Genomic DNA, 26,838 nt, shown 5'->3' with positions numbered 1-26,838 from the left:
AAATAGTCTGAGAAACAACTGTGAACAATTGGAACAAATTATTCATTTGTGAATTTGCTGTTAGTGACTTCCACACCCTTAGTCTGTACTGGTTTTCAAGTCTTTGCTGAATCGGTGACTTTGTTTTGCATTGTATGTCGCAGGCCGAGACTGACTGACAGCTAAACCTCCAAGACTTGTGAATATTCTGCATCTATAAATTGCAAACTGTTGACATGCAAGGCAAGATATGAACCCCTCTCCGGGAACAAAAGTGAGGTCTGATCAATACCAAGTAGGCCTCATAATTATCTGTTTACAACGTAAACTACATCCAGGGGATGAAGAACACCAGCATGCTCCTTTGCAAAACAAAATAACTTGCTGTCTGCTGTGGTTTTTATAATGCTTGTATTAATTGTAGAAAGATGTACAAGAAATAAACTAGAAAATACTTTGTATTGTACTGCCATTTTTATTGTATTTTTACACATTTTTGGCAGCATTAAATATTTTTTTAAATTGACGACATACTGTTGTGTGTGCATTATGTGAGGGGAAAACTATTAAACAGTATTTCAAGAACACTGGGATTTATTGCAAGGCTTTCTATTTTTCTTACTCATACTGATTGTGATCGTTCCTAATTGATGGGCTCTGCTTTTCGTTATGATGGGAATATTTATAAAACAAGAATAAGAACATAAGAATGGCTGTAGTAGTTGTCTTATTTAGAGAATGAGTGATTTTCTGTCACATGTGACCAGAGGTATTAACGATCATCAAAAGTGTGCACCACCTTTGAGGCTTCAGTCAAGGCAGAGAACACCATGGCTGTGTCTACATTGGCAAAATTTAGCACCTGTCTACACTGGCCGCGAGTATTTACACAAGAACACTGACGTTCTACTGTATGAAATCAGTGCTTCTTGCGCAAATACTCTGGCGCTTCCGCTCAGGGATAAGGCCTCTTGCGCAAGTGGCCAGTATAGTCAGGTAACATCAATTTCTTGCGTAAGAAAGCCCAATGGCTAAAATGGCCATCGGAGCTTTCTTGCGCAAGAGAGTATCCACACTGGCACGGATGCCTTTGCGCAAAAGCAAATCTTTTCTCTTGCGTTTAGAGTATTTGCGCTAAATCTTACCAGTCTAGACGTAGCCCATGAGTTTAACTATTCAGGATTATGAATACACTTGAGTGAACCAAGCTCAGTCTACCACCGCCCAGAAATGCTGAAAATTTGTCAAATGACTATTGAACATGTCTTTAACTGAAGGATTACCAGCTCAATTACTGTTCCTTGTACATTTACATGCCTCAGCACAACTGTGATATAAATATGAAAACTGGTTAAGAATCAGTTTCCTCTATGTAAGCCATATTTTACACCTCTGCCTTGTTTAAACTAGTAACAGAGATGAAGCTGTGTTAGTCTAGACTAGCTGAAACAAAAACAGGACTATGTAGCACTTTAAAGACTAACAAGATGGTTTATTAGGTGATGAGCTTTCGTGGACCAGACGTACTTCCTCAGATCAAATTGTGGATGAGTTTTTTGTTTAAACTGTAATCTTATAGCTTTAATATTCCTGGAGAATTTTTTTTTTTTTAAGAATAAAAACTGATTTCAATGTTTACTTCTGTAGTAGTTTGTGTCCACAAAAGTATCCCACTCTATAGTACAATGTTTGTTGTTTTTGCGATTACTCATTCCTTAGCTCTGAAAATCATCTTAAACTTCTATACTTCAGATGTGCAAAGCTAATCAATTTAGTTTCTTCTTTAAATTTTAGAGGCATTTCTCGGGCTGCAGTCAGGCTAGCTTTAGTAAGGATTAACCACTTACGCAGTTTTAACTTTGGTATATCTTTGCAGCCTGTGGGAAAGGGTGGAGTCTATGTTGTCTCCTTTATAATCCAGTGGAAGCAAATTAAAAGGTAACACGGTTCAGGCTGTCTTCGGCATAGCGCCTCAAAAGATAGCACACGCACACTTTGAGCGGTAGGAATCACTGATAGTTTGCTCACAGTGCCAGGAAGATAGGAGGAGGAGGAAGCTGAAGGGATGAAGATCTGGATTAAAGGTAAAGCATTTGAGGATAGCTTCACATACTGATTCTAGGAATGGCCAACTTTGCAAGTGGCCCTGTTACCTTCATGACCCTCCTGGGTATGTAGGATATTAATTAGGGTGGTTAAGGAATTTCTTGAAACAGTTTATTAGAAACAATTCACCAGGAGATACCCAAGAAACATGTGTGCATAATATACAATGTTTTGATCATATAGTGAGACCTGCATAAACTTTTTTTATCCACATAATAGCAAAGGAAATGTTTGCATAAATAAAGGATATTAAGGTACAATAAGTTAAATGTTAGACAACTGTTGTTGCTTGGCATTCACTATGTTAGTTGTATAACATCTATAACCTCCTTCTGAAGACTGATTTTTTCAGAATACCAGAGTAATCAGAAGAGTGCAGGTGGAAGGCCACTGCCAAAGAGTAATCTCCAAGAACGTGGTATTTTCCATTGCAAAAGAGTAGCTTTGGCATCGCTGCTCTGCTGATTTAAGAACAAAATACATTTTCAAACTCTGAAATTACATTAACCACATATGGCGAGTCTGCTTTTCCCATTTTACTGGGGGCACATTTAGTCACATAGGTATAAAGCAGCAATCCAGTATAGCTATGATAGTAGCTCTCCTAAGGCCATATACTATAAGTATCAAGCAGGAACATAACTCCACCCCAACACATCACTGTTCTTTTCATCCATGGCCATGAAAAACACAATACAAGTGTGAAATCTGGTATTTTGTGAGCTCTTACCCCAGATTGCAGAGATTTCACAAGGGGAGTAATGTTTCCCAAAGTGGAGGCCCTGGCCCAAAACGCAGTTGCAGAGGGATACAAAATAATTTTTATGGGGGAGTACAGTATTGCCACCCTTATTTTTGCACTGCTTTCAGAGCTAGGTGGCGAGAAAGTGGCACCTTTTGGCCAGGTGCCCAATGCTGAAGGCAGCACTCTGCCAGAAATAAGGGTGACTATGCCATGCCATCCTTATTTCTGCACTGCTGGTGGCAGTGGATCGAGCTTAAAAGCTGGACTCCCCACCAGCAACCAATGCTCTCCAGCTCTTAAGGCAGTGCTGCCACCAGCATTAGCACAGAAGTAAGGGTAGCAGTACCACAAAGCACTCCCCCTGCTACAAACATTAGGGATGTTAAATTGCAGGTAATTGACTAATCGAATAGTTGATGCATTTTGCATTGACTAATTGATAGGGCATCTCTGCCTTTCAAGTGTAGAAACAGTCCTAGGGCTGTTGCTACACTCTAAAGGCAAAAGCACCATGTGGAGCCCGGAGTCAGCTAAGGACTCCCTGCTGCCTCCAGGCTCCATGTAGCACTGCTGCTTTGAAATGCTTTGGAGAGTCCTCAGCTGTTCTGGGCTTCACTGAACGCTGCTACTTTGAAATGCTGCGGGAAGCCTGACTCTGGGCTCCTGCAGCGGCGTTTCAAAGCAGCAGCCCTGCATGGAGCCTGGGGTTAATGGGGGAGTCCCCAGCTGATCCCAGGTTCCTCACAGTGCTGCCACTTTGAAATGCCAGGAGGAGTCTGACGCCAAGTTCCCACAGCGGCAATTCAAAGCAGTAGTGCCGCGTGGAGCCCGGGGCCTGACCTCATAAGCAGTAATGCACTGCCACTTAGAAGTACTCCCTCCTTCCCTCCCTGCCCTTGCTGCCTCTTTCTGATAGAGGCAGCAAAGGGGGGGGGGGAGAGTGACTAATCAACAAGCTTGTCAACTATCCGATAACCACTTGCTTATTGACTAGTCGACCAGTCCTTCACATCCCTAACAAAAACACTATGACTTCTCCCCCACAACTCTTTTGGGTCAAAACCCTTAACATTACAGCACTTCAAAATTTAAGATTTAAATAGTTGAACCACATAGTTTAATAAGATTGTTAAAATCATACGTTTTAATGTGACATTGACCAAAATGGACCATGAATTGCCCTATATATTGGATTTGACTTTGTTTCCACTGATTGCAGGTGGAGCATGTCTCTAGATTTCCACTAACCTTGGAACAAAGAGACTCCACCACACAACCTCAACTGACAGGCTGTCAAATTCATGAAAGCTCATTTAAAATGTGAAGGAGTCTCTACTTTTTTCATTTCAGCAGCTCAGGATTAGAATTAAAAGCAAAAACTTTGGCTGAAAGAATACTTACTTCACTTCTAATTAGCTGGATCCATTCGTTAAGATAGTTAACAAGAGAGAAGGCATCTGGGATGTTGTCCCCCTCGGAGCAGAATTTCAATAGAACTGCCATTGGGATTCCATTTGAACAACTGGAACAGAAATTGGTCAGATTGTCAAGTGCACAATAATTACTGGAGGGGAACTTATTTAATATCCGCTTATGTAAGATGCAGCAGCTCACTGGGTTTTTAAATTAAAAAAAAAAAAAGTCCAGATATTTGGTTTGCTGCCTCATATTTACCACTCTGCTCTTGACTTGTTTTGAGGGATGGGGGCAGGATGGGGATAGATTCTATGCTGTGGGAATACTGCTTATGAACTGCTACACAGCAAGTTTCCTTTTTTTTTGTTACCACTACTTTGGCTTTCATACCAATTCCTTTGATAGGCACCCTTAATCTCTCATGTACTACAAACACTAAAAAATGGAGTGGTTAGATGCACACTGCAAAACCAGGGCCCCCAGACTCTAAAAAAAAGGTAGGACTTAGATATAGGCACTTAAATCAGGAAATAGCTTCTAGAGTCATATGAACAGGGCTCGACAAATGCGCTCGCTCGCGGCAAGTAGATTTTTCCAGTTGGCGAGTGCAGGGGCAGACTGGCCCGGTGGGCTGTTGTGACGGGGTGGTCGAAGCCCGCACTGTGGGCGGCGCAGCACCATCCGATCCACCGGCCGGCGGAGGAGCACAACACCGCTGGGAAGGGGGAAGTGTGGAGATTCTTTCCACCAGGCTGCCTGTGTGCAGCTCCGGCGCGAGGAGGCAGGGCGGGATGCCAGGACGTTGGCGTGATCTGGCCCTGCTGATTTTAAAGGGCTGCGGCAGCTCCGCTCTGGCCGCGTGTCCCTGGGAGCTGGCTGCAGTGTGCAGCACAGCCAGGGCCCGCCCCATCGGCTCCAGTCCTGCCACGGCCCCAGCCCCCCTTTGTCTCCACGCCGCCCCTGGACCCCCTGCTCTCACTCTTCCCTGCGACCCTTTGGCTCTGTGCCACCCTTACACCCCGCACCCTACTCCCCCCGATCCCTGCCCCCCCAGCTCTGTGCTGACCATTCCCTGCACTGCCCCAGACCCCGATCCCTCTGCCCCTCCCGTTCCCCGCGCCTCCACCACACCCTGCTACCCCCAATCCCTGCACCCCTCTGGCTCTGTGCTGTCCCTGCACCCTGCTTCCCGTGGGTTGGGAGTGAAGGGTGCTTTCCCATAGGGAGGGGCTAGACAGGGCACGGAAAAGGCTGCTGTGACCCAGCAGCAAGTGAAAGGGGGAGTTCACTTGAAGCGCCTTCACCTTTATGGAAAAAAACAAATGAAAATGCTATTTGTTATTTATAGAGCTAAAACGCTGGGACAAAAAAGAAAAAAAAACCATTTCAAAATGCAAACCTGTAAAAGACAACAACAAAGCGGGGCAGGGGAAATGTTTTGCTTGGGGCAGCAAAAAACCTAGAGCTGGCCGTTGGGAAGAGGAGGGGAAAAAATATGGGGAAGGGACTTGTGCTGAAGGGAGGAGGTCAGGAGAAGAAGAAAGGGGAAGGCACCAAGGGACAGGGGTGCAGGAAAGACAAATGCCGGGGGCCAAGTGCAGACAATGAGGAAAAGGGCAGGCGGGGAGGTGTCAGTGGGAGGGGGGACAGGGTGATGCTGGGAGAAGAGAGGGTGAAGGTAAGGGGCACTGGGGGCTAGAGAGGGAGGCACCAGGAGGGTGCAGGTGCCAAGGGATTCTGGGGGGTGAAGCAGAAGGGCAGATACCTGCAGGGGAGGGACCAGCACCAGAGGAGAGAGGCATGGCAGGTGTGTAGAGGGAGATTTTAGGAGAGGGGATGAGGAGGGGTAGCTCACATGATCAGATTGGGGCTACTGGAGGAGTGGGCACAGGGCGGAAAGAAGGGCTGGCGGAGGGGGGCAGGTCTCAGGAAGGCTGAGGGCCATGAGAAGGGCAGGAGTCAGGACAGCAGAGAGTGAGGGGTTAGGGAGCAGCAGGCACCAGGGGAGCTGATGGAGCAAGGGGAGGAGACAAGGCAGCAGAGAGAAAAGGTAAAGGTTTATAAGATATTTATTAATAACTTATTAGTTATTACTCTTCTTATTCTTATTAGGAATTTATGCCATTAAAAAATACATTTTGTGGGGGAGGGTGGCAAGTCCCTTTTTTGTCTGGCGAGTAGGGTTTTCCATAATTTGTTGACCCCTGCATATGAACATAGTTGGAGGATAATTTACTGAAGATAACAGGAAGGACATAAAAAGGAAATCTCAAGAGGAACAGAGTATGCCAAGGAAGAGGATTAGAATCTGGCTAATCAACAAGGAAAGGCCAGATGGGACTACAAATTTGCTGAGATCAAAAACACATTCTTTGGATGGACACAGTGCGATATAAAAGACCAGAGTAGAACTCCATCCGATATAGACCTGGGCAGACAAGTAGAACAATTCTAACAGTTCAAAAGCTGCCTCTCAATATTTAGCCTAGGAATGTCACAATGAAGTTATGCCTCATGCCTGATGGAAGACAGGCGCCCAATACAAGTTCCAAGATTGGGAAAGTCATTACAAACTAAGAGCCCGACAAAAGTAGAGGCACTGAATCATCAGTCTAGGCTGTGCAAAGCATGTGGTAAAGAGTATTTAGTGTATAAAACATCAGACTGTCTTTCTGAGAGACAGCACACTGTAAATAGTCCTCCAGTCTGGGAGACAAGAAATTTAGATGATAGGTCCAGTTAGGGATGTAAGCCTAGGCTAGGGTTGCTCAGTGTCCAGTTTTGAACCAGACAGTCCAGTATTTGAGCTTTCTGTTTGGGAAACAAATTAAGAAAATATAAATGTCCGGTATTTTCTAAAGAAGATGGAATGAAGATTGTGATGTAATGTCAAGTGTGTCCAGTATTTTTGTTGAAACCATCTGGCAACCCTAGCCTAGGCTTATCAATTAATCTAGTTGACTACTTGCTTCTCACCCCCTCCCTACTGCCTCTGTATCAGAGAATACAAGCCTTAACAGCTGGTTCCCCGCAGCACCATCTCCACAGTGCTACCTCCCCGCCCCCGCTGCTGCCACTATTGGGGGGGGGGGAGAAGAGGTGGGGGCAGGGGAAGCTGCCACGAAGCAGTCTCTGTTCGCAGTGAACCCAGGCCTGCCACAGGCAGAGGCTGCTCCTACAGCAGCCCCCGTCTACAGTGGGGTCCCAGCTTCCCACTGGTACCCCCTGTGGATAGAGTCTGTTGCCTTAAGGCAGCCCTGCCCATGGCAGGCCAGGCTGGCTGCGGATAGGGGCTGTTCCAGCAGCAGCTACTATCTGCTGGGACCCCCTGTGGACAGGGCTGTTGCCACAAAGCAGCCTCTCTCTGCAGTGGCCTGGGTTGGCCGCGGACAAAGGCTGCTCCGGCTAGGCAGGCTAGTTCTGCTCAGTCCCAGCTTGGGCCGGGTCCAGGACCTACCCTTGCTACAGGACTCCTAGTACATTTAAACTGCAGACAAGTGGTCAGACAACCTGGCTCTTACTACATTTAAAATGCAGAGCTCCAATGGGGGTACGTCCCAGACCCAGCACGAGCTGGGACTGAACCGAGTTGCCTTCCCTTATTAATTAATTGAGCAGTCAATAAAAATTCTATCAACTACTCGATTAGCCAATTAATCACATTTTAGCATCCTTAGACTCAGATCACTTACCCTCTTCTATACCTGTTTCACTTCTCATCTCACCCTTGGCCACATCAAGTTATATTATACATTTTTCAAGGCAGGGACTATCTTTTAGTTTATGTTTATACAGTACTTAATACAACAGGATCCAAATCACAGTAGGGATTTCTATGTGCTTCCTTGATCCAAATAATAAATGCATCAATGAACAGATGAGGATTACTAACCCTAAAGTTCAGATGGGGTGAAAGGGAACATATACTTAGAAAGTAGTAAATTCTTCTACCTGGCACAAAAATAATTTCATAGAATCATAGAATAATAGGACTGGAAGGGACCTCGAGAGGTCATCGAGTCCAGCCCCCCGCCCTCAAGGCAGGACCAAGCTCCGTCTACACCATCCCTGACAGATGTCTATCTAACCTGTTCTTAAATATCTCCAGAGAGGGAGATTCCACCACCTCCCTTGGCAATTTATTCCAATATTTGACCACCCTGACAGTTAGGAATTTTTTCCTAATGTCCAATCTAAACCTCCCCTGCTGCACTTTAAGCCCATTACTCCTTGTCCTGTCCTCAGAAACCAAGAGGAACAAATTTTCTCCTTCCTCCTTGTGACACCCTTTTAGATATTTGAAAACCGCTATCATGTCCCCCCTTAATCTTCTTTTTTCCAAACTAAACAAGCCCAGTTTACGAAGCCTGGATTCATAGGTCATGTTCTCTAAACCTTTAATCATTCTTGTCACTCTTCTCTGTACCCTTTCCAATTTCTGCACATCTTTCTTGAAATGTGGCGCCCAGAACTGGACACAGTACTCCAGCTGAGGCCTAACTAGTGCAGAGTAGAGCGGCAGAATGACTTCACGAGTTTTGCTTACAACACACCTGTTGATACAACCTAGAATCATATTTGCTTTTTTTGCAACAGCATCACACTATTGACTCATATTCAACTTGTGGTCCACTATGACCCCTAGATCCCTTTCCGCCATGCTCCTTCCTAGACAGTCGCTTCCCATCTTGTATGTATGGAACTGATTGTTCCTTCCTAAGTGGAGCACTTTGCATTTCTCTTTATTAAACCTCATCCTGTTTACCTCTGACCATTTCTCTAACTTGCTAAGGTCATTTTGAATTATGTCCCTATCCTCCAAAGAAGTTGCAACCCCACCCAGTTTGGTATCATCTGCAAACTTACATTTCACACACATGCTTGCAAAAAATGTGTAACCCATTCAACATGGTAAGCTTTATGTCCAAATTCTTCAATCTCAAATTTGTTTTTAGCATAACCTTTTACCCAAATGCATTCTTTTCTTTACTGTTTGCTGGTCCTATCAAAGAATTATAGGGTCGGAAGAGACCTAGGGAGGACATCAAGTCGAATCCCCTGCCCAAAGCAGGACCAACCCCAACTAAATCATCCCAGCCAGGGCTTTGTTAAGCCAGGACTTAAAAACCTCTAGAGGTGAAGATTCTACTACCTCCATAGGTAATCCATTCCAGAGCTTCACCACCATCCTAATAATATAGTTTTTTCCTAATATCCAATCTACACCTCATCCACTGCAACTTGAGACCATTGTTCCTCATTTTGTCATCTGTCACCACTGAGAACAGCCTCTCTCCATTCTTTCTGATAGTTAGTGGCTGCTATCAAATCTCCTCTCAATCTTTTCTTCCATAGATTAAATAAGCCCAAATCCCTCAGCCTCTCCTAGTAAGTCAGGAGTCGGCAACTTTTTCAAATCAAAAAGCCAAACTATATCAAAATTTGAAAAGTGGTCAACAAAGAGCCAGTATAAGAATACCCATTTGCATGACTGAAAATATACACTTAATATTTTTGATAATTAACAATGATTCATGATAGCATAAATGAACCATTTTACTCACAGACTTTATTTAATTAAACTTCTGCTGTTGCATCTTTTTGCAAGTTCTTTAAAGTTTACATCATAACTGGATGAATCCAGCTTCATGCCTGCATTCAGGCTGTCTTCTGTCAATCTTATGGAGGGTGGCTGGTGATGTGGAGATGCAGAAGTCTGGGTTGGGATGTATGAGGGGCTCAGGGCAGGAGATTGGGGTGTATGATGGACTCAGGGTACAATGTTGTGGTGTGTGGCGGTGCAGGAGTGTTATGGCAGGGACTGGGGATGTGCGGGTTTGAGGGGCTCAGGATAGGGGGTTCAGGTGTATGATGGACTCAGGGTACAGTAGTTTTATGATGCTGTGACCAGATGGAGGTTGGGCCCCCAATTTAGAGCTTGCTGGCTAGGCTTCATTTTTAAATAAATTAAAAACATTATGTACAACACAAAAGGTTTCAACATTTTCTTTTTCTATGGCAGGGATGGGGAACCTTTTCTGGGTCAATGGCAACTGACCAATAGCAAAAAAACATCTAAAATCCCCCAACCCTTACTGATTTGACCCCCTACTGAAACACCTCACTCCCCTGGTGCTCCAGCCCCATGGTGGGAGGGGGGGGAGGGGGCAGGGAGGACTGGGACCAAAAATGAGGCATTAAGTGTGTGGGACAGGGCTGCCAGTGAATGGGATAGGGATAGGAGTACAGGAACTGGAAGGCAGGTAGGATGTAGGAGGGGGGGAAGGGGGAGGGTGCAAGGTGTGGCCAAAGGGCAGGCTGCTTAGCCCGGGGGCAAGAGCAGGCTGGGTGCCTGGCCAGGGGGGGATGTCTGGCCATGAGGCAGAAAGGATTTTGGCCAGGGATCAGGCCGTCTGGGTGGAGCGGTGTCTAGGCATGAGGTAGTCAGGGGGACACTTGTTTTCACATGGTGTGGCAGGCACTGTCACACGCCTCCCGCTGCTCCCATTCACTGGAATGAATCCTCTGTGAAAGGCTGGCGGGGAGGCCTGCAGGAAATGTGTCCTGAGAGACAGAAATAGTAGTACGCAGGGAGCCATGTTTGGTTCCTGATTTCCCCCATGCCGGCGGAAGGAAAATGCTGTTGCGCCGAGTCATTTTTAGCTCTGCTTGTTCTCTGCACACCACATTCTCCCCCCTTCCCCTGCAGGAAGTCAGCACGGCGTTCCAGTCTTGTGGGGGGCTGTAAGACTGTAGTGCAAGGGCTGGCTCCCTGCTGCAGCGGGAACAGAGGGGGGCTGAGTTGGGGCTCCAGAAGAGCTATATCTGGCTCCCTAGTGAGCGATATTTAGCTTGCAAGCTATAGGTTGCCGACCCGTCATAGGTCATGAGCTCCAGTTCCCTAATCATTTTTATTGCCCTCCGCTGGACCTTCTCCAATGCGTCCATATCCTTTCTGTAATGGGGGGAGCCCAGAATTGGACATAATACTTCAGATGTGGCCTCACCGGTGCTGAATAAAGGGGAATAAACACTTCTCTAGAAGTTTTTATATATCATGTAAATCCTCTTTCAATCTCCTGTTATACTCCTGCAAATTATTCTAAAGAATACCATTACTAATAATTTACACAGCATCCACGAAAAGACAACGAATAATCATTTTTCTTGGTATCGGACTAAAAAAGCAAAAGTAGATTGCAGCTAGATACTAAAAACTGGACTTCTGACACTTTGCGAAGGTTTCCTCTAACATCAGCCGACTCACCCACCTCTCACTGAATAATAATTTTGTGATGCCACCTCCAGGAATATGTAGTACCATCTCTGCATCATTTGCTCCTGGATAAGCAGCGATTTTTTCCATCTCCTTCCAATTTAGCCTCTGCATTAGATCTCCAGCGGTTTTCTGAATAGCAGGTGTGAGTAAGTATCGTAGTGGTGTACTAAATAAAATGCAAGAATACCGTAAATAGTTACATGGATTACTTGTGTGAAAGGGTAATGGTAAACTTTTAGAACCTCAACCTTGTAATGAAAGCGTAGGAATTGCTTTCTTCTGTAAATCAAACACCCAGGATAATCTGAGATTGCAAAACATAAATGATCATCAATCTGCCATCCACAATGGTACATTTTGGAAGCAAATATTTATTCCTGAAGCAAGTAGATACATTTTCTTTCATTGGTTGTGTCTACACTGCACTGTTATTTTGGAATAACTAGTGTTATTCTGAAATAACAATGCAACTGTCTACACTGCAATTCCATTATTTTGAAATAATATCAAAATAATGGGCAGCTTATTTTGACTTCTGTAAACCTCATTCCATAAAGAATAACTCCTCTTCTAAGATACCTATTTAAAAATAGCTGCAGTGTGGATGCTCCACTGCTATTTCGAAATAGCTCCTCACTAGGGACATTTTAAGTAATTTCTCCCCAGTGCTTCCTAGGGCTCTAAATCAAGATAGTGCGTCCACATTAGGAGCAACTCTGCCCCAGGCTTCCTGGAGTCAGCCACTGATCAGTTTCAACAGTGGCTGACTTGGGGACGCCTGGGGCAGAGTAGCTGGGGTGCTGCCGGCTTGGTCCCGTAGCGCCACTCCTAGGTGCTGCGGGACCAACCCAGCAGCACTCCAGCTACTCTTCCCCAGGTGTCCCCAAGAGCAGCTGGGGTGCTGCCGGGTTGGTCTCGCAGCGCCGAAAGGCGGCGCTACCGGATCAACCCGGTAGCACCCCAGCTGCTTTGCCCCAGGTGTCCCCGATTGAGCCGCTGCTGACCAGCAGTGGCTGAATTGGGGACTCCTGTGGCAGAGCCGGACTATCAAAATGGGGGGCTATGAGGGGTCTGGGGTGGCATCCGTCCCACCCCACCCCAGACCTCCCATAGCCCCCCCCTTCCAATAGTCCAGCATATCTGATAATCCGGCACCTCCTGGGTCCTAAAGGTGCCAGATTATCAGAAGTTTACTGTATTTCAATTAAACAAGTCTTCAAAGCCTCAAAGGAGTCTTGAGGACTGTAAATGTCCTGCATATAATTATCAGTGTCTGATGAGGGTAGTCTTCCCCTTAAAGGTAGGAGATGCTTTAGAGTTCATCACAGTGTAGCCCTTTAAGATCTGGAAAGATTCTATATCTGTATAATTTTTAAAAGTGAGAGAGAGGGGTTGAGAAAATATAAAAAGGAAATGTGTGAGGGAATGTGAGATATTTGTGGAGAAGCCTTCTCACCATCTTTAAAGTGCCAAGGCAAGGAGATTTTGCAGAGTGGGTAAGTTGAGGTTGCTGTAGTCTAGTGATCCAAAATAATTTTTTTAATTTAAGAAGGGCAACCCAAGATCTATTTTCCCTCTGTTCCAAGACCCCATCCCTTCCCCAAAGCCCCACTTTGCTTCCCTTCCTCCTCCCTTTTATCTGTCGCATGCTCTCGCCCACCCCTCATTCACTTTCACTAGGGCGTGGGAAGGAGGTGCAGGCTCTGAGATGCAGCCAAGGGGGGTTGCAGTGTGGTAGTGGGCTCCAAGCTAAGCCTGTGGCAGGAAGTAGGGGTGCAGGCTTTGAGAGGGAGTTTGGATGCAGGAGGAGGCTACAAGCTGTGGCACAGGAGGATGCAGGTGGATATGAGGTACTGGCACTTGGAGGAAGCTCAGGATTGTGGCAATGCCTTGGGGTGCAGGAAGGACTATGGGGTGCTGGCTCCATGAGAGAATTAGGGAATGGCCTCCCACCAGAAGGCAATTATCTAGGGCAGCTCCCATTTGGCAGTGAAACAGGACTGCTACTAGCTCCATGCCATTCCTAGAAGGGGACAACATGCAGATGTGGCCCCTGGGGGACCATGTAGCTCCACACATTGCCCCTCTCTGCAGGCACTGCCCCACACATTCCATTGGCTATACTTCTCCATTCCCAGCCAATGGGGGCTCCAGAATTGGTGCTTGCAAGGAGGAGCAACTCACAGACACACACCCTGGGGTACTGGCTGCTGGAGCAGGCAGGAAGCTTCTCTTAATAGCACAATACGGAGAGTCTCCAGGATGTCTCCAGGATTGACCAAATGATTGTGATCAAAAAGGTTGATGACCAATCTTAACAGCCCTAACATTAAGTTTGTACAACCAGGGCTGGATTACCCAATAGGCAGACTAAGGATGTGCTTAGGGTACCAGCAAAGCAGGGGCACCAAAAAAAATTAGATTTTACGGTATAGTATTGTTTTTATTTTGAATTACATATGAGGGGGCACCATAATTTTTTCAATGCTTAGGGCCTCTAAAGGTCTTAATCCGGCCCTGTGTACAACATATACAAAACACAGCTAAGCAAAAGAAACCATATCAAATGTATTTAAAGTAACTTTAACTTTGCTAGATGGAAACATGGCAGTTAACTTTATGGAAAAGAACAGTAATATTAAATTCTATGAAGTATGCATATGAACATACCCATGAAGCTGCTGATCATCGCGCTGGTATGCATGGCTACTTGACAGAAGAATGACTTTGGCACATCTACTGCTTTTCACCCAAGAAAGCAGTGTTTGACAAAATAATCTATATTTATTCTATATATCAAGATGGAGGAGGAAGAGAAGCAGAAAGATTAGATATTTAAGAAATGACAAAAAGCTACAATTATTATTTGTACTGCATTTAATGTTTAGGGATGAGGCAAGTTCATGTTTATTTAACTAAAACTAAGATTTTCCTCATACCAGTTAAGTCTCAATTTTAGAATAACATTTTTAAATAAAAGCTTAAGGATGGAATCAAGCTTGCTACCATGATTATGATTATGAATCAAATCAACATTTACCAGTTATTTTCATACCTTAGTGTCTAAAATCTGATCAAGCAGTAGATTTACGAGTAGAAGCTGGATAAAAAATGTTTAGCTTTTAAGAACCCACACACTTGAACTGTCAAAAATTGTGCTCAGGTACTACAATATGGTAAATATTGGCTTTAATGACAAACATTGTATTTCAACATAGCATGTATACAACAATATGAATTTCTCTTCATTTCACATTATATCCTGAGTTCTAAGGTAGATTTAAAGAAACAGTCATTTTAATGACTGAAAAACTTATTTTAGAAATAAATAGCACAAATGTGTACTAATTATAAGCAGATATTTTCCCAAAAATCAATGGATCTTTGCCTCTGTCTTAGAGGCAATAACTAAATAATATATAACATCATGCAGCTAGTGGTATGACTAAGTCTAATTTATCTTCTCTCAGCAATCCACAAGCAGAGTTTAATTCAATCAGTAGAAATACAATTATGTAATTAATGGCAATTTTCAACTGTATTTGTTTGATAAGCATCTTACTAAACACTTACCACAATTCAGAAAGATTTTGATTTCAACTTATATCCCATTATTGTATATATTTTCTGGATAGAAGCCTTTCTAGAAACAATTTTTTAGTTCATTTTAAAGGGGAGTGATTTTTCTGTACTGGTAATTTTTCACCAGCTATAAATACTTTTGGGGTTTATTTCATAAGATGATGTGACAGACCAGCTGGCTGCCACATTCTAATAGAGGGCAGGTATGCTGGGTTCAGCTTCCTCTTCCTGCAAGGCATGAAGAAGCCCAAAATCTGAGAGTGAGAAGGTAGCTTGGGAGAATGCTGTGAAGGAGCAAGATGGACTTGCTCAGGTACTGGAAGGAGTTCTTTGGGGAAGTGGCCTAGGGAAGAAGCTGCTTGACTGGGAGTCAAGGAAACCCTGTCTGTTACCACTGTCTTCAGGTTCTGGCCCAGGGACCCTAAGTAGTGGGTGAGCCTGGTTTTCCCCCAACACTCCTAGTACCACTACAGAGTCTGCCCCTGAAAGGGGAGACTAGAATTACTGAGGGGTTTTCACCATAGGCTAGTCCACAGTTTATGATGAGATAGGCTCAGTAGGCTGAACTCCTTGCCTCTAGAAAGGGAGAGGCTGTGTGGAGAGTCACAACAAGCTTCTGAGGCAAATACTATCTGCCAGAAGCTCAGGACCCTCAGGGCACAGCCAGAACTTTGCCACAACGATTAACATGAATCCTGACTGCTAAAGATCTTGGATATGAACATTTTCTGATTCGCCCCTTTCAATATATACGATAAGAATGGCCAATAATATACATACCTTTACAAATGGTGATCTGATTTGGAGGACCACAAGCTTTTTAGAAGGTAAAGAATATACTGCAAAAAACAATGAAGTTGTGTAAGGAGAAAACAAGTGAACAATGTAGTGTTACACATGTTTAGATTAATAATTTATAACAAAATAGATGATATTCTAAGTTTTTAAATCAAACTTGATTTAAACTAAATATTTTCTATTTTTAAAGTATTTAAAATTTATAATCACTACTCATACCTAAATTTAGTATAATTTATTAAACTAAATAAAACATTCAATTTATTTAAAAAAATCAACATTCAATGCCTTTTTGAGCTGAACTTTTAAATAAAATCAAACCACTAAACTTCTGGAAGTTACTAGTTAAGCTTTTGGAATCAGACTTTGGTGAAATGGTAAGTCAGCTTTTGATATCAGTAGCCTCTTCCAAAGGGGCACAGCTAATATTTTTCTCACTTCAATTTTTTTCAACTCCATGAGAATTTCATTAAATTGAGAAACCAACTGAGTTGAAAAAGTTTGAATATTATGAATAAAACTCATGGGGGGGGGGGGAGCCTGAGATCTACAAGTTCTATGATCTTGAACGGGGTTCTGATCTATAATCTTGAACAATAATTTTTGATGGGGGCCAGACCAATTTGGCATGTGGTGAAGGACCATACTTTTTTTACAATATTAATGGAGGTGTACAGTCTGGGAGGGAGTTTGGGTGAAGGAGAAGATTTTGACCTGGATGAGGGATGTAGAAGGGGTACAAGGTCTGGGAGGGAGCTGTCATCTGGGCCAAATGTGCAGGAGGGGATGCAGAGAATTAGGTTCTAACTAGGGCAGGGAGTTGGAGTGCAAGAGGGAGTGAGATGTCAGGTGCAAGCTCTGGCTGGGAGGCATTTACTGTAGGTGGCTCCTGGCCAGCAGCCCAACAGGACCCTTGGGCAGGCTCCCTGACTACTGAGGCCAGTATGCCTCTGCAGGACATGCCTCTGAGGAGCCATGTCTTTGCGTGTTGCATGTCCCACAAGCACAGCCCAAGCAGCATCCATTGGCCAGTTTCCAGATAATAGAAGCTGCAAGGATTGTGCTGGGGGTGGGGTCAATGCATGGAGACACTCTCCCCCCCCCCCAGAGGTATGCACTATGCAGATATGCACATGCTTCCTCAGCAGTCAGCCACTTTGAGTCTTGATGTAGTTCATAATAGATGAGATCAGCTGCAAAATGTCAACTAGCTCTGGGTTTAAAGCTTTAGATAAGAAGTTCTCTCACTCCTGCAGTGACTCTATACAGAAGACAGAGTAACTTTCTTTACCAAGGCACACAGACCCGCTTCATGTTCGGACAAAGCTCAATCTGTGAAAAAATCCAAAATGTAATCACACAATATAGTCTTGTCTTACATGTAGCCCCACAGAACACTGAACATTCCTTGTACCATCTCCTGGGTGGGAAGAGGAAGACAGAACACAGTGACTTCAAGTGCATCACAGCTCTCAGTGCTCACATTAACTTGAAAAGCAGAAGCATGCATGTTTTCAGATGCTCCACCACTGTGTTTTCCTCATCTGCTGCTATCGCTTCCATTCTTCCCTGTGATGGAGTATGGTATGGCTTTGAGTGTGCCTGTCTTAGTTTCCCAACACATTATTGATTGATTGCAGTTAGCAAAATCTAAGTCTCCCCAATTGTGAGTCACTTCTTGGATGGCATGAGATGGTAATTTACTTCAAATGGTGGTTTTTTTGGATTAGATCAGAGACTGACATGGCTCTCTTCAATTGCACCTGATGCAAGAGTTCCTTTTTCCAGCACTGGAAACGTTACCTTGATTTTCTTATATGCTAGTGTAATTTAAGTTTATTACCTAGTGAAAAAATAAAACCTAACAGCATGTGACAAGGCAGGCATTTTGGCCTTACTTCATTCTTGACCAAAATTCTGGTGTTTCTTTAGTATAGCTTCACACCGCATATTTGCAAGCACATTTCTTGGACTTTAGTGTTGTTATGAACAGAAACAGTCACTACTTGAGGCTGAGGCAGGTAGTCAATGTAAAAATAAATCCATTGTGGCTCTTATCACAAATGAAAGAGGAATTCATGGTTAAGCAAAGGCCAGGACTTACGATGGCTCTGTACTAGAGCAATATAGAAACAGTGACTTACAGTGATTCTTTGTCAAGTACCAGCAGAATACTCAGGTTGCCATAAAGGAACATATGGGCCTGCCTTAGGTAGTTTACAAGTCACTTCCCGAGGTCCCAATTCATGAAGGCTCTACTCGTTAGTCAGCTAGAAGTGCTAGTGGGCCCATTCACTGCTCTGTGGCATGAGGCACAAGCAGTTTTGCACTGCATGTTGACCACTGATCAAAGCTTGGGTTAACAAGGTGTCTTGCCCTCCAACAAGGACCTTGCAGGGGCACACCACAGGTTTCCTCGCCTATTTAATAGGTCACCTTTACTACATGCTAAATTCCACTCTATTTCTAGATATGTGATCTAATAACTCCCACCCATCTCAGGTGACTGAACCACTCCTGGTAGCATGGTACAACAGTTTAGCACCAATTAGGATAGAAAAGACTACATGCTATCTGAATCACAGGACTTATGGTCCGCGAGACCCAACAAAATGGCTTTGCAGGGAACTTCCCATGTGCTTGAACCAACCCTGTTACTACAGTTCTTCAGCCTCTGAGACAAAGTAGATGTTGCAAACATGTCAGCAGATGAACCAAAACAAAGTTCTTATTTAAAATTTGAAGGATAGAAAACACTCCTTTGTAACTGATGACGCAGGGTCCTTTTTTACACCATCTTGGTGTTTCCATACCTAGTCTACAAGTGCTGAACCAAGAAGCTCCCATTTCTATTTACAGAGTGTCAGTATCCTGATAGCATGACTTTCCACATCTAGGCTATGTCTACACTGCACCTCTTTTCCAGAAAAGGGATGCAGATGAGACAAGTCGGAATTGCAAATGCAGCGGGGGATTTATATATCCCCCGCTTCATTTGTATAAACATGGCTGCCGCTTTTTTCTGGCTCGGGGCTTTGCCGGAGAAAAGCGCCAGTCTAGACGGGATCTTTCGGAAAATAAAGCCTTTTCCGAAAGGTCCCTTATTCCTCTTAAAATCAGGAATAAGGGACCTTTCGGAAAAGGCTTTATTTTCCGAAAGATCCTGTCTACACTAGCGCTTTTCTCCAGCAAAGCCCCGAGCTGGAAAAAAGCGGCAGCCATGTTTATACAAATGAAGCGGGGGATATTTAAATCCCCCGCTGCATTTGCAATTCCGACTTGTCTCATCTGTGATGTATAAAAGGGAAGTCAAATCCCCCGGAGCCATTGATTCCCCTATGAGGGGCACGTACAATATACATACATTGCTAATGCTTAGATATATTTGCTATTTGTATAGGAGTAAGACATGACAAAGGTCAAGGCCTGTCACAGGTAATAACTTATAATAAGGAGACGAGGGGAAGTGAAACCAGTCTTCTGTTAAGTAGAGATATGGATAGATTCCACATCCTTTAAACTTGTGACCGGCTCAAGCAGGAAAGGAAAAAGGGAAGTATGGCTCGCCCATTGTTCAGCAAAAGCGAATGAATGTAACACAGCTGTAACTGCAAAGTCAGCAAGTAGGCACTGTATTTAACCTCATTTGGAAAATTAACCTGACCTATAGGAATGCTAAACGTCAAAAATGAAGTAACCTATCATGTTAAGGCACCTAAACCAGGAAGGATGTTAACCCTATAAGAACCCCTGCATATGAGATGTTGGGGGTCGGCTCTGATTTGAACATTGAGTTCCTTAGCCGTACCTTGGTTGCAACCAATAAACTTGAGTTGGACCCAGCCTGAAAGTGTGACTCTCTTCTTGGGGTAAATCAGACTAGCCTCCAAGGGGACGAAACCAGCAATTTATGCAACATCTGCATCCCTTTTCCAGGAAAGGGGTGCAGTGTAGACACAGCCACGGTGTTTGTGAAGTCATGTTTTATGTGGAACAGCAAGTTGGTAGATCAAAACAACCCCCTATCATTTGTGGAGCAGGTCCAGTCACGTTGGCTGTATGGATGCCAGTTTGGCCATTTGCATCATCCAGCTGAGATACACAACCTTGGCAACAGAGCATCCTCTGTGCTTGCACTGGTGGGAGCCCATGCTAGCCTTTTTTGACATTATATGTCTGCCCACTGCAGAGTCCTATCTCCAGGTCAAATCACCAAACCCAAAACCGATCTGTTAATAGTGCAACCCCATTTGGGGGCCCAATCCATAGTTTGGGAACTTCAGCACCATCATGCATTAGATGTAATAAGCAAACTAATGTTCATTTGGCATGTTCTTCCTCACCAAGCATCTGAATATGTGACCAGTACCCAGGACTATTTCTAGGTAAGTGGGGGACCTGGGACACCACCTCTGCTGTCCTGACCTGCCCCTTACCCACACCCACCATTCAACTTCTTCCCCCAAGCTTCCATCCCACTCCAATTTCCTGAGCAATGCAGCCAGAGAAATTAGTGTGGAGCTTCACATCAGCAGCAGAGGTTGGGTCTGCCCCCACAGACACCAGCAGTGGTGGGAAGTGGAGCAACTCAGCTCTAGCCTGCTTCACTCTGCCAGCTCCCAGGTACATCATTCTGCTTCCTCCCCCAGGGAGCATGGGAGCAATTCCACCCGTTCCATCAAGCCCCCTCCCCTAAGAAAAACAGCTGAGAGCTGGGGGGAGCTGAGCAGGCTGGGAACAGATCTGACTGCTGCTGCTGCCAGCACCAGGCTCCTGCTATTCTCCCAGACCATCCTGGGCCCCACGGGGTCCCTTAAAGTGCAAGGCCTGGGACAGTTGCCCCAAACTATCCTATGGACGGGACAGCTCTGCCAGTACCTTTTTCCAGTAGAGACTTTTCAATATACCTATCATAAATGGTGACAAATCAGCAACCATTACTTCCTGCTGAGATTTGGCTGAACATTTCATTATGAAATTACTTGACCAAGCCCACCTTGTGTTTAACACATACAGATAAATCAACTGAAAATATTTCCAGACAGAAAAGGCTCCATAGTCTTGCACCTATCCAGTTCGTCCAAATCATCCAACATCAAGCTGGAGAAGCTACCAACATGTATCCACATAAAGGAAAATGTTAAGTGCGTGCCTTGCAGGAAAAACACTTCAGCAGGTAAAGAATTTCATTGTTACACAGTGTAACAAAACTGCTGCTAGGAACTGTTCTGATGCATTTCTTCATAGTTCCCACAAGGAAGCTGATACTAAAATGATCTTGTGTGCCATCAGTGCCACAAAAAGAGTTGCTGCTAAACTCCGGATTTTTGCACAAACATATATGTTCTCTCTGAGATTATGCCCAAGTCTGCCACAAGATTCTGGTTTTTCTGCCTGCTGCTAAGGAACAGAATCTTTCTGAGATTTTCCTCTTACTTGGACCATTAACGCTGCCAGGTTTCCACACAGTTTCAGGATGTGACAGTATTTGAAGGTTGGCTGGAAACACCACATTACATTATCTTACTGGAAGGCATTTAATTGAGTCTCTGAAGCACTCTGTCAGTTGAGACCGTCATTGATGAGTCAAACACATGAGATGTTCATTTCCTAAATTCAGCATTTGAAGACCAACATCACGATGCTTGCAGAAGTACACTGATGGATGTTTTCCAAGAAGCAGACAAACAGAGAAACTGCAACCAACAATGAATGCATTTATATCTGCTATCAAGAGGGAAAATTGTCAAGCAGTGGAATGGCTCTAGGATGTGCTGTTGCCTAAAAAGTTGAGCCCTCTGGGGGAAGGGATAGCTCAGTAGTTTGAGCACTGGCCTGCTAAACCCAGGGTTGTGAATTCAATCTGGGGGGGGCGGCGCATTTAGGGATCTGGGACAAATCTGTCAGGGATGGAATTTGGTCCTGCTGTGAGGGCAGGGGACTGAACTCCATGACCTCTCAAGGACCCTTCCAGTTCTACAAGATAGGTTTATCTCCATATATTATATCTGCAATTATATTTTCCTATTGGGACTAAATAAGCTTTAGAGAATGGACTGATTGTAACAGTGTGTGAAATACTATGCACAGTTGGTCAGTCCCTCAAATACTTGCTTGAAAAGGCCAGATGCTCATCACCCTAAAAATGTTTGGCCAGCAGCCTGTTTTGTACAGAGATGTGGAAGTGTAGTGCAGTCAAGTATCAGCATGGCTGTGTCTAGACTGGCAAGTTTTTCTGCAAAATCATCTGCTTTTGCAGAAAAACTTGCCAGCTGTCTACACTGGCCGCTTGAATTTCCGCAAAAGCACTGACGATCTCATGTAAGATTGTCAGTGCTTTTGCAGAAATACCATGCTGCTCCCTTTCGGGCAAAAGTCTTTTTCCGAAAAACTTTTGTGCAAAAGGGCCAGTGTAGATAGAGATTTATTTTCCGCAAAAAAGCCCCGATCGCGAAAATGGCAATCGGGGCTTTTTTGCAGAAAAGCGCGTCGAGATTGGCCATGGACGCTTTTGCGGAAAAGCGTCCTACCAATCTAGACGCGCGTTTCCGAAAATGCTTTATATGGAAAACTTTTCCGTTAAAAGCATTTCCAGAAAATCATGTCAGTGTAGACGTAGCCCGTATGTATTAGATAAGATGCCCAGCGGTGATTCTCATGAGGGAGACTGCACTGATGATGACTTAGATGTTTTTGGTCCTGTATGTCAAGGCTAACTTCCTTAGAATTATCACAGATTAATGTCTTGTTTTAGATAAGCACTGGTGCCCCCTATGATAAACCTGCAGCCCTAGTGATAAGTCATAATTCTTGTTACAACCCTGCATTTAAGTGGCTTTCTTGAATTAACAATGGAAGTGTGGCAATTTTGGTCTGGAAAGTTTCAGACTAGAACAGCAATTTAGCTAAATAAAAAGGCATATGCTATATTTCAACAATGCAGTTTCCTGTTTCAGCACAAGGTGGTTTTAGAAGGCAACTATAGCCCCAATCCTACATGAACATCACATGGGTAGGGTCCTAACAAATTCACAGTCCATTTTGCTCAATTTCATTGCTATGGGCATTTTAAAATCATAAGTTTCATAATTTTAGCTATTTAAATCTGAAATTTCATGGTATTGTAATTGTTAGAGTTGTGATCCAAAAAAGGAGTTGTGTGGGAGAGGGGAGTGCCCCAGCAAGGTTATTGTAGGGGAAGTGACAGTACTGCTACCCTTACCTGTGGCTGAACTGTGACTGCTGGGATCCAAGATCTGAAGGCAGAGCCACCACCAGCAGCACTGCAGAAGCAGGGATGGCATGGCCACCCATATTTCTGTGCTGTTGCCTAAAAAGTTGAGCCCTCAGTCAGCAGCTACCACACTCTGGCCACCTGCTCTGAAGGCAGCAGCACTGAAGTAAGGGTGGTAAAATATGGTATTGCCACCCTTACTTTTGCACTGCGGCTGGTAGGGTGCTATCTTTAGAGCTGGATGCCTGGCCAACAGCTGTTGGTCTCTAGCTGCTGCCCAGCTCTGAAGACAGCACAAAAGTAAGAAATCTATTAGAGTTCTTACTAATCTTAATCTTAACTAAGATTAATTTTACTAATCTATTAGAGTTCTTTGAAGGAGTTAACAAAACATGCGGACAAGGGGGATCCAGTAGATATAGTATACTTGGATTTTCAGATAGCCTTTGACAAGATCCTCACCAAAGGCTCTTGGGTAAATTATATGGCCATGGGATAAGAGGGAAGGTCCTTTCTTGGATTGAGAACTGGTTAAAAGACAGGAAACAAAGGGTAGGAATAAATGGTAAATTTTCAGATTGGAGAGGGGTAACTAGTGGTGTACCCCAAGGGTCAGTCCTGGGACCAATCCTTTTCAAATTATTCATAAATGATCTGGAGAAAGGGGTAAGCAGTGAGGTAGTAAAGTTTGCAGATGATACCAAACTGTTTAGGATAGTCAAGACAGAAGCAGACTGTGAGGGACTCCAAGAAGATCTCACCAAACTGAGTGATTGGGTAACAAAATGGCAAATGAAATTTAATGTGGATAAGTGTAAAGTAATGCACATCGGGAAAAATAACCCCAACTGTACGTACAGTATGATGGGGGCTAATTTGGCTACGGCAAATCAGGAAAGAGATCTTAGAGTTATCGTGGACAGTTCCCTGAAAACTTCCACACAGAGTGCAGCGGTGGTCAAAAAGGCAAATAGGATGCTAGGAATTATTAGGAAAGGGATAGAAAATAAGACCCAGAATATCTTACTGCCCCTGTATAAAACTATGGTACGCCCACATCTTGAATACTGTGTACAGATGTGGTCTCCTCACCTCAAAAAAGATATTTTGGCCTTAGAAAGGGTTCAAAAAAGGGCAACTAAAATGATTAGGGGTTTGGAACAGGTCCCATATGAGGAGAGGCTAAAGAGACTGGGACTTTTCAGTTTAGAAAAGAGGAGACTGAGGGGGGATATGATAGAGGTCTATAAAATCATGAGTGGTGTGGAGACGGCTGATAAAGAAAAGTTATTTATTAGTTCCCATAATAGAAGAACTAGAGGACACCAAATGAAATTAAAGGGTAGCAAGTTTAAAACTAATAAAAGAAAGTTCTTCTTCACACAGCGTGTAGTCAACCTGTGGAACTCCTTGCCAGAGGAGGCTGTGAAGGCTAGGACTATAATAGAGTTTAAAGAGAAGCTAGATAATTTCATGGAGGTTAGGTCCATAAAAGGCTATTAGCCAGGGGATAAAATGGTGTCTTTGGCCTCTGTTTGTCAGAGGCTGGAGAGGGATGGCAGGAGACAAATCGCTTGATCATTGTCTTCGGTCCACCCTCTCTGGGGCACCTGGTGCTGGCCACTGTCGGTAGACAGGATACTGGGCTAGATGGACCTTTGGTCTGACCCAGTACGGCTGTTCTTATGTTATGTTAAGAACAGCAAGATTGCTGCATCCTTAAAATGACCTTGTAGCCCTGACAGACGATTCCCTTTTGAGTCAGGGCCCCAACGTGAGATGTGTTCTCCCCTGTGAAATCTATATAATATCGGGGGGGGGGGGGGGGGGGAGCACACACAAAACCAGATTTCACTGTCAATGATGTATTTCATGGCCATTAAATTGGTGGCACCATGCAGATGGGTTTACTTCCACCATCCCCTATAGACTCCATTCTTACTGGGAGGTCTCTGTATAAAGCTCATTGTAGGATTGGGGCACACTTCAATATTTGAGACATAACTTTGGAACACACCTTCAGCATTTATACTCAACTCTGTTGAGTTTACTTCTGTTGTTGCATATGGATTATTCCCAACCATTGGCACCAGGCAATCAGTGTAGAAGTAACCAACTTTAGGCATGTCAAAGGTAGAAATAAGTAGATCTACTGCAAGCTGGCCAACATTCCCAACGGATACAGCTGGCTGGAACAACAGAAGACTTGTGACCATATTGTTATTACAGTTTTTATACATTCAACTGTGATTTGAATAATGAACTATGTATAATATTCAAATTAATAAATGAAAACTCCACAAAATATCTGTAGGTATATGCTCAAATCACAATCCTCTTACCCAATATTTTAAAAGTGGGGTCAGAAAACCTAAAACTTCCCTTTATGGAAGGTACTGGCTTTTTAACAGATTGTTCCTGTACTAACAGACCAGCACTGAATAATAAGATGTGCACTATTGAAAAAAAAAATCAACATACAGCCTCTACTACCCATAAAGATTAGGCTTAAGATAGCAAACTATGAACATTTAGTTGTGTAATGGGAAAACAATAGTTTTTGTTAGATTAGTTGAAAACTTAATCAAGGAGACTGCACCAAACTCAGCTACCACTGTCTTTGACCTGGGTGCGCTCAAGGATGGGCATTTGAACTAGGGATGTCAACTAGCAATTAATTTACTAGTCAAGTAGTCGATGAATTCTCCATTGACTACTCAACTTGGCACTTCAGCATTCCGCCTTTGAAAAAGTTGGACCACCGCATGGAGCCCAGGGCCAGCGGGAAGTTTCACTGACTCTGGGCTCCATGCAGGCACTTCCCGCTGGGGACTCTTGTACATTTCAAAGTTGGTGGAGCCCAGGGTCAACTTCCCAAGTGATGCTGGGCTCAGTATGGTGCTGCCGCTTTGTGATACCACCACAGCCTTTCAAAGTGACAGTGCCACAGGGTCCATGCGGCTCCACTGCTTCAAACTACCCCTCTCTTCTCCCCCTGTTGTTGCCTCTATCTGATAGAGGTAGCAAGGGGGTGGGGGGAGCAACTAGTCGGATTTGCTTATCGGATAGTCGACTAGTCGTTCACATCCCTAGTTTGAATGTGCTGCCTCTACCACCAGCTTCCCAACATCCACACAGCGCTTGCCGTTACTCGCATCCCCTCTTGCGGGGGCGGGTTAGACAAGCGACCCCCCCCAGGTCCAGGCTACGACAAAGCCCCGGCAAGTAACAGCAGCGGAGACACGTTTCTATTTCCCAGCTCGGGGAGGGGGAGGGGGGGGGCTGGTTCTCTGCCCCCCGCCGCTCACCCACCCAGCGCTTCCGCAGGGACGCGCATCCCGCCCCGCTGCGCCCTCAGGCCCCGACGGGGGCGACGGTTCCCCCCCCCCCCCGGGCCGCGCGCGGCGTTACCAGCAGGAGCGTGAAGCCTTCAAAGCTGGCGGGCGCGGAGCCACCGCAGGGCACAAACATCGCGCCGGGAGCGTTCAGCGCTGGGTGCGCGCGACTCGCCTCCGCCAGGGTCCTTCCGCTCTGCGGCGCATTTGCCTGACGCCTAAGCGGGGGCTGATGTGTGAGGGGGTGGAGGGGGGAGTTAGGCGTCCTCTGTAACCGCCTGTCCCCGCAGGGCTCCTCGGCAGGACGTCCTCTGATGCGTAACTGGAGCCCCTGACAGGGGGGGCGGCCGGCCCGTTTCTCGGC

General features: G+C 44.7%; 2 protein-coding genes across 7 annotated transcripts in view; one reads left to right on the top strand and one right to left on the bottom strand.

Moving 5' to 3' along the window:
• Positions 1-505, top strand: part of PTPN2 (protein tyrosine phosphatase non-receptor type 2) — a 72,828-nt gene extending 72,323 nt beyond the window's left edge. For all 4 annotated transcript variants that reach the window (XM_006117499.5, XM_075921006.2, XM_006117500.5 and 1 more), the window contains one exon: positions 144-505. In XM_006117499.5, the coding sequence (XP_006117561.3) occupies positions 144-165 (22 nt within the window). In that variant the 3' untranslated portion in view covers positions 166-505. The remainder of the gene's footprint in view (positions 1-143) is intronic.
• PSMG2 (proteasome assembly chaperone 2) lies at positions 435-26,755 on the bottom strand. 3 transcript variants are annotated; one of them, XM_075921007.2, is made up of 7 exons: positions 26,551-26,755; positions 25,157-25,328; positions 15,888-15,946; positions 14,196-14,314; positions 11,518-11,691; positions 4,232-4,352; positions 435-2,546 (listed from the first exon to the last, which is right to left on the bottom strand). In XM_075921007.2, the coding sequence occupies exons 1-7, from the start codon at positions 26,608-26,610 to the stop codon at positions 2,451-2,453; spliced, it is 801 nt and encodes a 266-aa protein (XP_075777122.2). In that variant the 5' UTR covers positions 26,611-26,755; the 3' UTR covers positions 435-2,450. The 3 variants fall into 3 exon arrangements, with proteins under 3 accessions (XP_075777122.2, XP_075777123.2, XP_075777124.2); XM_075921008.2 differs by having other exon boundaries at positions 435-2,543; positions 26,551-26,743; XM_075921009.2 differs by having other exon boundaries at positions 25,157-25,324; positions 26,551-26,676.
• Between the last annotated feature and the right edge of the window lie 83 nt (positions 26,756-26,838).

Source organism: Pelodiscus sinensis, chromosome 2 (assembly GCF_052426305.1).
Source record: "Pelodiscus sinensis isolate ZL-2025 chromosome 2, ASM5242630v1, whole genome shotgun sequence".
Taxonomy (NCBI): domain Eukaryota; kingdom Metazoa; phylum Chordata; order Testudines; family Trionychidae; genus Pelodiscus; species Pelodiscus sinensis.
Note: the sequence above shows the minus strand (reverse complement) of the source record. Positions and strands in the feature narration are given on the sequence as shown.